Source organism: Amia ocellicauda, chromosome 6 (genome assembly GCF_036373705.1).
Source record: "Amia ocellicauda isolate fAmiCal2 chromosome 6, fAmiCal2.hap1, whole genome shotgun sequence".
Taxonomy (NCBI): Eukaryota; Metazoa; Chordata; class Actinopteri; order Amiiformes; family Amiidae; genus Amia; species Amia ocellicauda.
Genome location: NC_089855.1, coordinates 23,704,224 through 23,719,200, shown reverse-complemented (window position 1 = coordinate 23,719,200; position 14,977 = coordinate 23,704,224). Strand labels below are relative to the sequence as shown.

Genomic DNA, 14,977 nt, shown 5'->3' with positions numbered 1-14,977 from the left:
CTCTGTCCTTCATTTAAAGGTCATTCCAGGTTGCGTGTTTAATTGAAATCATCTCGGGCACTTCGGCAATAATAGGCAACTAACCATTGTAATGTATGCAGGAACATTTCAGACTGTATTAACATTCTCATACGTGACTTTGACTACATTTAAATGTCACATGTTAGCAGTTCAATAGATTCAAATTAGAACTGTACCAATCCAAATTGTTTTAAAATCTTTTTCAGTTCATCACATGTAAATTGTCTGGTATGATATATATGGAACATTTTGAAAAGTTATATATTATAGGCTATATACAGTACATATATTGAACAATAAATCAAACGGGTTTAAAACATTGAATTACTTCAAGAAATCTGCTTTTCTCATCATTAATATATTCAATTGAAACAGATGCAGTCTTAAGTACTTTATTGTCACTTGCTCTTCAACTTAATTGATTATTCCTCTGCAGTGCCAGCATTCAGGAACACGAATGTAATAGATTTCATGCTGTCAAAACTAGATTGCTTCCATGTGGAAAATAAAACGGTATAACCCATAAGCTGCTTTGACAGCAAAAGATTAATTAAAATCATATCTGTCATCTTTGTTATACAAAAAAAAAACACATTCCATTTTGTTTCTTTAAAAGAAAACAAATGTCTCATTCTTCCCATCAACATACGGATATTGCAAGGACACTTTATTACGAAGTCAAACTTATAATGGGCTGAGAACCTTTCCTTTATGTGGTCAGGGTAGAGATTAGTGTAACGATTTAAAGATTTCATTTCAGACATCTTTTGACTTGACATAACTAATATTGTTTGTTGCCACACCATTTGCTATATGAATTTCAATAATGTTCTGGCATCTCCTCGATGTGTTTGGATTGTCAGCTTTGTTATGATGGAGCTAGGTAATGTTTTGTTCCCATAGCCTTTTACATGTAATGGATGTAATAGCCTATTGTAGGGGAAAAAAAAAACTATGCCAGACAATAATTCTCATTGTCATTGCTACTCTCTCATTCATACATTTGATTCCACCTGAATTGCTGAGTATATGGAAAAAAACAAACAAAACAAAGTCACTGAGAACTAATTAATTTTAAATTAAATTTAAATAATGTATGTGTGTGGTCTATATGTGTGTCAAATTGGAAATCAATAGCTTCACTTGCATTAACATATTACAAATACATAGCCTGTACTTAAAATATATTTAAGTACACAGTAACGATTTTCAATAACTGCATGTCCATACTCTGGCCTTATTCTAATTAACTATGCACAGTTTTGCTGTACATTACAAAACATATCAGCCCACCCAAGAAAACCAGTAACACATCTTCAATAATTCTCATTAGAGTCGGTATCCCAGACTTCTTTCTTTCAAACCGTCTCTTTGAAAGTGGGCTTTTGATTCGACACCAATATTAACCACCAGAAACTTCTGTATTTTATTCTTAAAATAAACCATGTAAATGGGTTTAGCCTGTCCTTGCTTGCATAATTTAAAGTGAACAGAAAGAAACATATCATGACACAATTTACCTCTCAAAGAATAAACCCAAAATTATATTATCCGGAAGAGTGCTCCATAAATAAACTAACATAGATTATTCCTGATTGCACCTTGTTTTTTTCTGTGTAGTTTGGTAGAATAATGAAAGAAAGTAGGAGGAAGAGGGTATAGTTGCATGATTGAATTCTGCAGACTGATTTAGAATTTTCATCAACTTCAAAATTCAGTCTGTGTTTGACCTTTATTAATACACACAATATATATATATATATATATATATATATATATATATATATATATATATATATATATATATATATATATATATATATATATATATATATATATATATGTTTTTTGCATTCTTTCCCAGTTCAATGACCAAATCCTGTAAATCGAGTTGAGGATTTTTGTGAGGTGAGTCTGCTATGTATAGACATTATCAAAGTATTTTCAAAAGCTGTAGATCCTTACATTGATGTTCAATGCAAAGGTCTGCATAGACATATTCACCTTGACATTGAAGTTTAAATATGGATTCCAAGACATCATGGTGTGTAAGAGACAGGAACAGATTAGGGCTGTAAGCCATGTATGAAAGAATTATATCATTTTGTTTGCGCAGGGAGGTTAAAGTACAAAAGTGTACAGTGAGAGTCCAATGGGACAGATATTTGTGGGAATTCTGGAGATATGTATGACCCTTGTGCATGCATATCTCATTAACATTCTCATTGTATAAATGCTATTCTGTAGTATGGCAATGTTTTGCATAAGAAACAAACAAACCAGAACAAACAAACAAAAACACGTAATTAATGTTTCAAAGCAAAGCAACAGCAGTGAATTAAGAAGATACGTTGACTATAAGTAGTTGCATTCTGATTAGCAGCTACAGGAAGAAAGCTAAAATAATGGCCATTATTTCAGTTTTACATTGTAAGTCAATTTATTACATTGCAGTTTCAAAGTAGCAGGGATATAAATTAGGTGTGTTTTGATATTTATTTGTTTTTATGCTGAAAGTGTGCTTTCATTGCAGCATAATAGCAAAAATATCTTACAATTGCCTTGTTAACTCTCTAATTCTTCTATATCTGGTATCAATCAAAGTCGCAGTGCTGTCAGTGCTCTCCAAAATGGAATATTTTCTTGCAAGGCTCTAAATATTATAAAAGACCTGGTTATCATGGGATGTATTGTCAATTATTAGTACACATGTACATATGAATAAATGCAACCTGTGTGTTTGTTTATAAATGATTTATCACTTGTCCTTTATATATCTGTTATTGAGTGTTTTTCTATGTAAAGTCAAGTCAAGTCTTAAAAAGGCAACATTTTAATTAATATTGTTATAGTGATCGTTTAATTTTAGAATTGTATCATTATTTAGGTCAAACAAAATGGAAAAAAATGAAGCAGCTTTAGTGCCTTGATTGTGATCTTCAATCAGAAAAAGATTGCACATGATACAGCAGCGAGTTTATTGTAGTTAAGAGATTTAATACATAATGTTACACAGCTCTGTCTTGAATTATAATGAAAACCTCTGTCACTGAAATTGACCTTAAAACAACGGATTAAATTACTATGAATGTTTACAGTTTATATAGTTTCTCCATAAGTGTTTATTTTGAGACACGTCAAGTTTTAATAGTGAGTTAAGACATCAAAACAACTTTACAATCATAGTGTACATTATCAAAACAATCCATGTTGAAAAGGAGTAAAGAAGTAATGCAATATCACAGATATCTTTTTTCACTTGCTTATAGTTTTGCAAGTTCTGAAACTATACACCACTGAAAAAAAATATATAAATAAATACATTCTAATCAAAATAATGACCGCAAAGGCTCTGCAGTTTTCATGCCATAATAAAAATCTCATGTCAATGCTATTACTGTTCATATAATGATGTTGCTAGCACACTGGTGTTTGGTTATTGAACTTGTCCTCTTGCCCTTGTTTTTTCTGTCAGCTATCCAGGTAATTTTTGAATGGCTTGAGGATATGGCATTAAAATGAAATTCCTATCGTGAGTGCAGGAATTATTCTAGGAAATGGGAATGATTATTTCCCATAATGTCACTTCATATTAGTTGTCTGTGTTCTGGAGTCATATCTTTGTCCTCTTCTTTTATATGATATTGTGCCCTTCCAATCAGATTTGAACACAGCCAGCGACTTTTCAATTCCCACTAATAAACAGAGAAATGCACTTTATAGTTCTAGCACTTTTTTAAATACCATGGTCAAAGTATGACTTTGCCCATTCTTTTTATAGTGCTTTCATCCCACTGCTACATTATTCAAATGTTGAATGGAGCTGTGAAAAATCGGCAGAGTAGCTTATGATTTCTCTCAAAACAAAAGTTTATTTGAAGTGGAAAATGTGTAATATATTATATTCAAGTATGTTCATATCTAAATCCCTTACTTAAAATATATTCATTTATTCAGCATGTTAGAATGGTTACATTATCAGGAGTTCCTTACCTAGTAAACTTTTTTTTGTTAAATGATGTAGGTTACTTTGTTAAAAGGCATAACACATATGACAACTATCAAAATGTAACTGGAATGTGCTTCCTATGAAAGAGCTAATACGTTGCGTGAAGGGTGTCTGCTATCGCAAAAGAAATGTCATGTTGTGCTGTTGGCACCTGATATACAATAAGAGAGACCCTTTACATAACATATTAACTTATAAATCACACGTATGGATTAGATATATAGATATCTTTATAGTGCATAAAGCATTTATTTGCATTAAATATAACAATCAACCCCCTTCTCACCGTGTAAAATAGGTTTGGTCGAGGATCTGATGTAACTGACCTACAGTGGCCGATCTCAAAACAGAAATATTTAAACATTTTAATAATCAACATTTGTTGATATTTGTATATTTTTTTTATTTGTATTATTTGTTTGTTTCCTTTTTGAATGTCAGTCCCTCTATTAAGCCGATGTCCTCAGGTTTCAATGTTGGAAAACGTCTATTAACTTGCTCCAGAGATGTTTTGGTTTTGATAAGTTGCTTTTCTGTTTCTGTAATTTCTGCCATATTCATAGTTAGGATTTTCCATTTGCTGAAATTAGTTTATTTTTTTTAAATACTGATAATCCTATGCATTAGGTGACATTCATACACAATATAAGAGCTGTAGGAATGTTTGTATTTGTATAGTGCAGTTCTTAAAAGTTTGACCAACAATTAGATATGTAAAGGAATTCAAATACCATAAGACAAAATCATTAAGAAGTAGGAATTTAAAGCAAAGACGGGACATTAACCTGAAAGAGTATGCAATATTCCAACAAGCTAAATTTAATTTACTCAGAAAGATTTTAAAAAAGACATAGCTTTTTATCACTGTTATGAGAACAGACTTTAGGGCCAAATAATTCCACAATAGGGAAATCTGAACATTTTTCCTTTTGATCTTTGTTTTGCAGGTTTCCGTCTACCTGATTTGCTTTCAACATTAACATTTAATGAATCGCTAATTTTAATTTTGGTCTCTCAAGCTTCTTCTGTGTGGACACAGATGATAAACATTTTCCATGACTATGAAAAAGTGTGTGGAATTTAATAGAACCTGCTTTCAACTGCTCAAATCTAATAGACTGTTACAAGTATAAGATCGCTGATATGCTTTTGTGCTAACTGGCAAACTGCATAGGTCACTGTGACATTAATTAAACTTCTCTGTGTGGCTGTCTGCAGTTACTATCTGATTTATGATAGAAAGAGACAAAAAGCCAACCTTGGGTGAGAGATTTTTTTTTGGTTTACATTCAGAAATCAGCTCTCAGTGTGAAAATAGTTCAAGTATGCGTTCAAATGCAGGGGTTAGGAAGATATTAGTCAGTATCCTTCGCTATCTAAGTTCATTATGGTTTTGGCCATTTGCACAAGAAGACAGTGATTTATGCTCAGGGGTGTGTGAGGCATAGCCTCATTACACACAGTGATATTGTAAATCAGCAGATAATTACAGCATACATCATACATCTCAGGGTAGCATCTTCACTTTAGTTGATTTTTGGTCTAATCATTAAGGCCAAGGTGTAAATTGAAAAGGGGATTCTAGAATAGCAAATCTCCAGGAACAAAATTGCAAGAAATAGATATTTCATATGCCAAAAGGAAACACAATATTGTCTTATTTCGGCAAAATAAACTCAAAACTCATACATTTTTGTGCATTTTGTAAGCCTTGGTATATGTAACAGCATCTTTAATCAAAATGTCAAAACATGTGTAAGCTAGACATGAAACCTTGCAAATTGTGTCTTAACAGCATCTAAACAATTGAATCAAAGCACATAAAGTAGTGATATTATTTAGAAACACATATTATTCTGATATATTATTATTTATTGAATATTGCTTTCTCTAATGTTTTTAATTTTTGTATTATTATTTACACATTTTTGAAGGTTGCAAACACAAATACTGCATTTTCGTAACACAGACCACACACACACAGTTTAATATGATCAAATATTAGGATATGAAATGAATGACTTATTTATTACCAGGGAAGTGACATCCTAATATTATGTTAAAAAAGAAAAATCCACTTACATACTGTTTCTGTGTATTTTGGTTGTTTGGTCTAAAAGGATAGTAGTGTTGAATACAATTATATTCTCTAGTCTCATCTACTTTTTACTCTGATGCTGCATTTTATTTCACATTTTAATCAATCATAAAAGTACATACATGTAGTATCTGTAACTGACCTAAAAATTCAGTTTCACAGCAGAACCAGTATTATAATAACAGTGTTTCTCAGCAAACACATGTATATAGATATCACTGTTTTATATATCTTCACATTCCTGTAGCTAATTGGACAATTGGGCGCATGCATGCACAAATTCCAGTGAAATAAGGGGAGACAACTTGTCGGAAATGACTGAAGCAAAATGCATTCTAGGGAGATTGTGTCTTTGAGTTCTTTAATGTGTGTTGAAATTCTGAATACCCTTCATATTTTTTTTTGTATTTTTACCAAAGCCATTATAGCCAATTTAAGACACACACAGATTTCGTCCCGGTTTATATCTGTTTAAATCCCATGAACTGCAACCAGCTTGTTTAATATTCCGGTTTACACTGGTTCCCAGACAAACTCATATTTATGCACCGCTTTACCAGACCATGAGTTTTGCATACAAACAAGGAGTGTTCTGGTCGTTTTCTTTACAAGAAGTAGTCTTGTTAAGATTATTTAATTTAAATATGGAAATGAGATTGACTGCATTCTTTATTATACAAGACACAGGATATGTAAACCCAAAGTTAAAGGATTTAAAAGACTGAAGACTGCCATCATGTTCTTAATATTCTGATGCTTACTTTACATAATCCAGTGCAGTATATGGGCAATGACCATCTGTAACTTCAAACACTCAGTACTAAAACTGGATTATGGTATGTAGTTTGACTGAACCATTTGAACTGAACATGTTTTTTTAGTTTTTTTTAGTTTTCTTTGTGATCTATAAACATCAACACTATTACAGTCATAGGGTTGTGCACCAACCCACAGTTACAGGTGTCAGAGTTTTTTTGTTTTTTTTGTGCAATATAGAGTTACAAAGCACTCACATTAAGCTGGTTCAGGTTTGTAAACATATGCAAATGCAATAAAGATTTAACTCGCAATGGAAGTGATCCTTTTCAAACTTCAAAATGACCAGTTTTCCTATTGCCTGACATGTCTCCACACGCAAGCTGTCCTCACGACTCAAAATGTTTCATACATTAAATAACCAAAGTTAACCAGGTTTTCTTGAATTTTCCATAAAGGGAACATTAACCCGAGCCCGAACTGAACTGAATCCTGAATATCTGGACCTTCGATCCCGAGCTGAACTGAATCCTGAATATTGGACCCCGTGCACACCCTTAGTGAGTACTGATGGTCCATTTATTTTTTAGATATTCATTGTTTTAACACCACCCAGTGTTTTGTTTTGCACATTTATACTGTATATCCCTTACACAAATGTAATGAAAAATACAGTTCACCTTTCAGTTATTTTCCATAATACTGTGAGGACAAATGGCCTCCGAATGTTGTTGTTATTTACCCATGCAAAAAAAAACAAAAAACAAAAACAAAACTACTGGTCTTAAAGTGTGTTGCAGATTATAGGTAAGTTAAAATATATGATTTGTACTTTAAGGTTTCATCAAGGGATTCACAGCTTTTTCATGATAGAATTTCTTCTTCATGAGTTTCCTCATTGAGATCAATTGAAAAGCCCTTTTTCCTCTAGATTCTTTTTAAATTGCTTCCTACTCATTTTGTAAGATTACAGTTATTTGATTATGGTCCAAATTTCAATCTACAGTTTCTAAGGAGGATTGCTTATGTGTTTTAATGGGAGAAAAAAAGACTCCAGTAAAGTTCCTCTGCAGGCCAGTAAGTAGGAAGTATTACTTGTAAGGGAAATTAAATGCTTGAATATAATCAATTATGATTTAACCAGTATTATCATTTGTCGGAATATTATAATGTTCAGCATACCATTTATTCCACAAGACATAATCCACAACTTCTCCTTATTATTATAACCATTTTGAATATCAGACTGGTTTCTTCTCCAACAGTTTTGAAGCTATCAATGTGAAACTTTGCAGTTATGTAGCTGCAGTACCTGTGATGATTGCTTATGCTATTCAAATGGACCCACTGAACGAAACTGGAGTTATACTGCTTTTTGCTTGGCCATTATACAGCAGCGAATGAGGGAAGCCTCACAGCATTTATCATAACATGATGCTTCATACCAACACAACTACCGATGGGTGACAAATTAAAGGAAAAACCTGAATAAATGAGTGGAGGAACATAATGAATGCAGATGCCTCCAAACAGGTGTACTGCATGATACAATTAAGCAATTGACATCCTATCATGCTCTGTGGCATGTATAAAAATGCTGAGCAGGCCCCATTTTCCTGGCATGGTTTGGGTCCACTTGTCCCCTTAGAGGGAAGGGTCACTGCAAATCATTACAAAGTTATTCTGAGTGATCACCTTTATCCTATGGTGACACATTTCTGTGCTGATGGGAGTGGTCTCTTCCAGGATGACAATGCCCCATCCACAGGGCACGAGGGCTCACTGAATGGTTTGATGAGTATGAAAATTATGTGAATCATATGCTATGGCCTTCACAGTCACCAGATCTCAACCCAATTGAACACCTATGGGAGATTTTGGACTGACGTGTTAGACAGCGCTCTCCACCACCATCATCAAACCCCCAAATGAGGGAATATCTTTTGGAAGAATGGTGTTCATCCCTCCAGTAGAGTCCAGAGACTTGTAGAATCTGTGCCAAGAGCATTGAAACTGTTCTGGTGGCCTGTGGTGGCCCAACACCTTACTGAGACACTTTATGTTGTTTTTTCCTTTAATTTAACAACACAATTTGGTTACCAAGCAACACATCACATGTACTAACAATACTTAATTAATTCACGTACAATATATTGTATTTATGCAGATCAGTGATCTTCCAAACACAAACATTATTACCAATCCAAAGTCTATTAGACCACAGTAGCTTACAAAAAATAATATAAAATACACACACTTAAAAAAACAAGCAATATCGCATGCAATGCAGCAGTCTGCAGATGATACACTGTATTTTTTTACCCTGATTTCAATTCCATAAGCTTACAATGCATGCATTTTCTATGATGGACTGGGGTTGTTTATTGATTGCTAATCCTCATCTTTTCCATTCATGTGCATTATTTTAAAAACATGGACAATATTACAAATTCAAAGGATTTTTTTTTATAATATAGAGGCTTACATAGTCTGGTACACACCTAATGCAAAACTCAATCTGTTTCTTTACATATATTTTAATATTCGGTAACAACTCAAGTATAGCATCCCATAAAATGTTAACTCTTTGGAGTTGTGTTTATTTCTTCCGGTTTTATTCAATATATCATATAAATAACTTACATTTGATCTGTTAGAGTTATTGCACATAGTTACAATAAATGTATCCAGGTTTTAAACAAAAGACCACAGGCATCTGTTGGTGTTGACAAATTAGTGTCTTGCACAACTTGTTACCTCCAACAGTTTAATCAACCACATTGTTTAATCAACTGAAAATATGGTGAACTCACAAGCCATGTTAAACAGTTCATTCAATTTTCACAAAATAACATTTGCAAATGAATAGTCTAATATACGTGCTCAAGAGACAACAGAAATATTTGGAGAGCAACTAGGTTTACATTTAGGACATAGTCCCATATTTGGCTGAAAACAATTCAAAGCTCTGCAACTCCACTGGCCTCTGGTGTAATAATGTGCCATTTGTCCTTCAGATACCTGCCAAGTTCAGTATATTTTAGTCTTTCCAATCTGCCCCTCAGGTGGCATTATAGAGCATCCCAGGGTGGTTAAATTGGATTTAAACTGGAACTCGGGGCTGGACACTGCAGATTTTGTGTTGCATTAGTGTCCATGGTACTGCCTTCCAGATATAGTAGTGTGATGAGACATGTTTTCATGCTAGTAGTTGTAAGGCCTTTCGCAGTGAGAATGCTATAACAGCTGGCAAGCCGCCATTGTTCAAAATGTCACAATACTTAGAGATGTAGGTGTATTATAGTGCATCATTCATAGCATATTAACACACACACAGCTACAGCCACCACATTTGCTGACTTTTTTGTATTTTTGGAAGCATATACTCAAGCTATACCAAAAACTTAAACGAGAAAAAACTTCAAGTTACAAAAATAGCCCCAGCTATCTGAGCCCCAGCCAAGTGGAGATATCAGTCCCATAGGTCAAGTTACAAGAAACTACTGGGACAAAGTTTGCCAGCACTGAGATATCAAACCCATTATTCAAGTTACGAGAAACAACTGGGGCAAATGTGGCTGGCATAGCTTTTACAATTTTGTCTTTGCTTGATGCCCCAATTGTAACTTGATGGGTTTGATATCTAAAGAATACCATCAATTCAATTTGATTGGTAAATCAACATTTCATATTAGCGTCTTGTGAATAGTTTACTTTGAGTATGTAGGGAGGTATATTGTCTGTGGAAGAGACAGACTTTCACATAACGATAAAGTTGTTTTAACGCATCACTCTGGAGAGTGGTTTCTCTCAGGGGACTCTGACTCAGAGCAGTTAAACACAAGGCTGTATAGTTGCATAGCATTAATTCTTTTCTCCAATCAGTTATTACATTTAAGCTAGTGCCATTACTTCATTTCATAAAGCAACCTCTAAAGTTTCCTTCTGCCAGGCAGCTCCATAAAATAGAGGAATTTATATGTATTGCAAGATGGCCTTTAAGTGCCCTTGTGTAAACAACACATAATCCCTTCTGTAACTGAAATACTCTGTCTAGATTAAAATCAGTTTCCTTCCCCAAAACCAGTCACCCTGCAGAATACAAACAAGGTGCTAACAGCTCTGTCACGTGTGCCAGCAAACTAGAATCCGCCCTTCGACAAATTGTGATCACACATTTCTAAAGATTGTGATCAGTCTGAATGAAAGTTTGTTAAATGTCAAGCTTGCATTTTTTGGTCCTCAACCAAACTAATCTATGTTAACATTCAAAGCTCTTATAACAGAAGATAACCCAATGGAAGTCAAGTCCAGTGGAAGTGTCTATGGCTTTTGCGGAAGCTGGAAATTGTAAGACCGGAAGATAAAACTTTGGAGGATATTTAATTCATTAAAGCAAAAAGACTGTGGTTGGTGAAAAGTGACAATACAAAAATGTAACCTAGAACAATCAAGCTTATTCCAACAGTGTCTGCATATCTAAATGGCTAACATCTCTGCCTCGAAACTCCAAGTATCTAAGTCTGATTCATAGTAGAAAATGTTTTTGTGGCAATCCTTATGTTATGACAAAATTGCCTGATGCAATTAAATCAATGCAATGAAGAAGTAGATAGTAACTGCACAGAAATAGTGTGGTTGTATATTGAATATTTTTGTTGTTTTTGTTAATAATATTTATTTGTTCACAAATTAAATGTTAGCAAACATTTAAAAATGTTAAAACATTTTAAAAGTGCAGTCATACAGTCAGTACAAAATACAATAAGAATACATCGTGGTACAATGAGTTAACAAGTGCAGACAAACACAAAGTTCTAGGTGTGTGCCAAACTGAAGGGAGGCATAAAACATTAATAAAACATGAATATATTGTTAAATTTACCACTATTGTGAAATATTATAAAGAAAAAAATAATCTGAAGCATTTCATTTGCTTTTGCTAACTTAAATTTACACTGACACTTCCTCATTACTTATTTCAATTGCACTGTAAGGAAAAACATGTGTTAATCGTGCACAGTGATACATGTTTTATTAATATGGCCCTAAAAGAGTCTCTAAAAATATTGGACAGCACTGGCTGAATTTCCCAGCACAGGAGGTTTCGACCCCTTTATTGAAAAGTCAGTGTACACATCTCTTCATAGAGCTTCATAATTCAATTACTATGTATTGTAAAAGTATAAAGTTTCTGATTGTATTTCCTTTTGTAATATGTCTCCCTGTAGCAATAATGTGATGATAATTTAAATGGGGGAATGGAATTTACTAAAGATAATTTCTGGGTCACCATACCATCTTTATTGAGTAAGTTGTTTAATTTAATTGAAAAAGTCTTATGTTTGCCCTTGATCCCAGAAGAATTGTAATGTTAGAAGAAGGCAAACACATGTCTTCACAGAGGTACATCCCTATGACCCTGGGGAAATAAACCTCATTATTGGTCATTTCAGGACAGCAGTATCAACCAGACTCAGCCTATTTAGTTATCAGACAGATGTTTTATTCTATTAGTGTTCAATAATTCTCTCCCTGGGCACTAGGAAGATACAATTGGAGAGGTGTCCTGTGCTGCCGCTTGAAATGCAGACTGACTATCAATAGGCTTTTACGGCTGGAGATGACCATTTCCATATCGGCAGAATTGTGGAAGGGAGTACCGAGTTTTCAAGCCCTGATGACAATGGAAAATGAGTGTCTGCTGTAGCCTTAAAGATAATATGAATATGCATTAGAACCTATAAAAAGCAATAAAATGTCAGTTAATATGAAATATTTCTGACATAAAAAATAACAGCCTAGCTGCTTTGAAGAAAACACTGCGCACAATAGTCGACAGACTGATGAAATGCTTGCCGTTTTTAATGTGTTCCAACGCTTTCCATCATGGATGATTTCAAAGGGCTTTTGTGGTTTTGAATAATACTTCTGCCATTATTCAAGTGATTTTACTTGACAGGCTGTCGCACAAAAGCCACTGTATCCCAAAAAGCTAGCAATTTTCTCGACACAATAAACAACTGCAATTAGGATGTTTATTGGCCATATCTTAATGTTAAGTAAATAGCTGGGTCTCCCTGACCAGATGCCTTCCATTCATCCACAGGCAAGGACATTAGTAAAATAACACAAGATATGGAGTTCAGTCGTTGCCTGGGTATGGATTCTTTATACCCACCATAAAATAAGTGGTTTGTGCAGTGCTATATAGGACTACTGGAAATACAAATGACATAATGACCACAGGATTCTGCATTAGCCTGTTATTTGCAATATGTGATAACACGTCTGATGTGAGATATTTGTGTCTGCATCTGGCCTACTACCATATTATGGGTAAAAAAAGATCAACCTTACTTTAGTTAATTCACAAGCTATATGCCCTACAATAGGGACATAAACATCATCCAATACATTTGTTTAGAGTCGGGACATTTGTTTCGCATTAACACCCCGTAGTATATACATGGTGAAAGCCATTCATTTATGTAAATATACTGATACTGTGATGAACAATGGTATGAGAGCTTACACCATAATCTAAATCTTTTGGGAAATAATGTAAAAAAATATATATATTAGCTGATTAACAATGTCTGTGAGATGCATTTTAAATATCTTATTTCTGCATTTTTATTACACTGTAATTATCCATTCTCAGTGCATACTTGGATATGGTGTTGAATACATACAAAACATTTTGTTTCTCAATAAAAGACTAATTTTAATAGCTAGTGCTGCCATGTTTTATGAAACTGCTGTTGCTGAAATGTGACTACAGAAACAACGTCTCATCTGTAAGTATTTTTAGTATGTAATTTCCATGTTAGTGAGGTTAGTGACACTTGGAATACTCTTGCCCCTGTTTGTTGGATATAAGGACTCTGATGAAGAATACAGGTATGGTTCTCTACCTGAATTAAGTTTTCTTTCCTATTATGGTTGCCAAGGACAACTGTGCACTCCTTTAGGCAATGGTAAGGAATGCACTCTATTAGCTGTTGTAGATGGATGTGGTAAAATATTGCTTTGTAGTGGCATTGCCTGCCAAATCCTTGAGTCATAAACTCTGTCTTTGACAGAAAGGGCATTAGAGGAAAGTAGAATTTATGACACGAAAGGTTTCCATTTTAATGTTCTTGATCAAGGAGAATCCATAGCAAAAATTGCTTCCACAATGGTGTGTGTAAATCCCTTTGTGATAATGTGTTTTGCATCTGCAATTTGTTTAATAATTCCAACATACTGTAAAGTTTGTAACAAAGAAGTATTTTTTTTATAGGCTGTAAACTTGACGTATATATATTTTTTGTAACCAAATTTATTTTTCACTTCAATATTTAATTATAACAATATTAATTTAAAAAATGCCATGTAAAAATGTAAATATTTTCTGTGTTTTTCTTTCTGTAATAAAGGAAGCACAGTTTATATATAGATATACACTCACCTAAAGGATTATTAGGAACACCATAGTAATACTGTGTTTGACCCCCTTTCGCCTTCAGAACTGCCTTAATTCTATGTGTCATTGATTCAACAAGGTGCTGAAAGCATTCTTTAGAAATGTTGGCCCATATTGATAGGATAGCATCTTGCAGTTGATGGAGATTTGTGGGATGCACATCCAGGGCACGAAGCTCCCGTTCCACCACATCCCAAAGATGCTCTATTGGGTTGAGATCTGGTGACTGTGGGGGCCAGTTTAGTACAGTGAACTCATTGTCATGTTCAAGAAACCAATTTGAAATGATTCGACCTTTGTGACATGGTGCATTATCCTGCTGGAAGTAGCCATCAGAGGATGGGTACATGGTGGTCATAAAGGGATGGACATGGTCAGAAACAATGCTCAGGTAGGCCTAGAATTTAAACGATGCCCAATTGGCACTAAGGGGCCTAAAGTGTGCCAAGAAAACATCCCCCACACCATTACACCACCACCACCAGCCTGCACAGTGGTAACAAGGCATGATGGATCCATGTTCTCATTCTGTTTACGCCAAATTCTGACTCTACCATCTGAATGTCTCAACAGAAATCGAGACTCATCAGACCAGGCAACATTTTTCCAGTCTTCAACTGTCCAA

The 14,977-nt window shown here is 34.2% G+C and overlaps 1 protein-coding gene across 3 annotated transcripts in view; it reads left to right on the top strand.

Moving 5' to 3' along the window:
* pcdh9 (protocadherin 9) overlaps nucleotides 1-14,977 on the top strand; it is a 246,869-nt gene that overhangs the window by 39,477 nt on the left and 192,415 nt on the right. For 2 of the 3 annotated variants that reach the window (XM_066706683.1, XM_066706681.1), the window contains exon 3: nucleotides 7,343-7,444. The exons of the other annotated variant lie outside the window; for it this stretch is intronic. In XM_066706683.1, coding sequence (XP_066562780.1) covers nucleotides 7,343-7,444 — 102 coding nt within the window. The remainder of the gene's footprint in view (nucleotides 1-7,342; nucleotides 7,445-14,977) is intronic. 3 annotated transcript variants of the gene reach the window in all.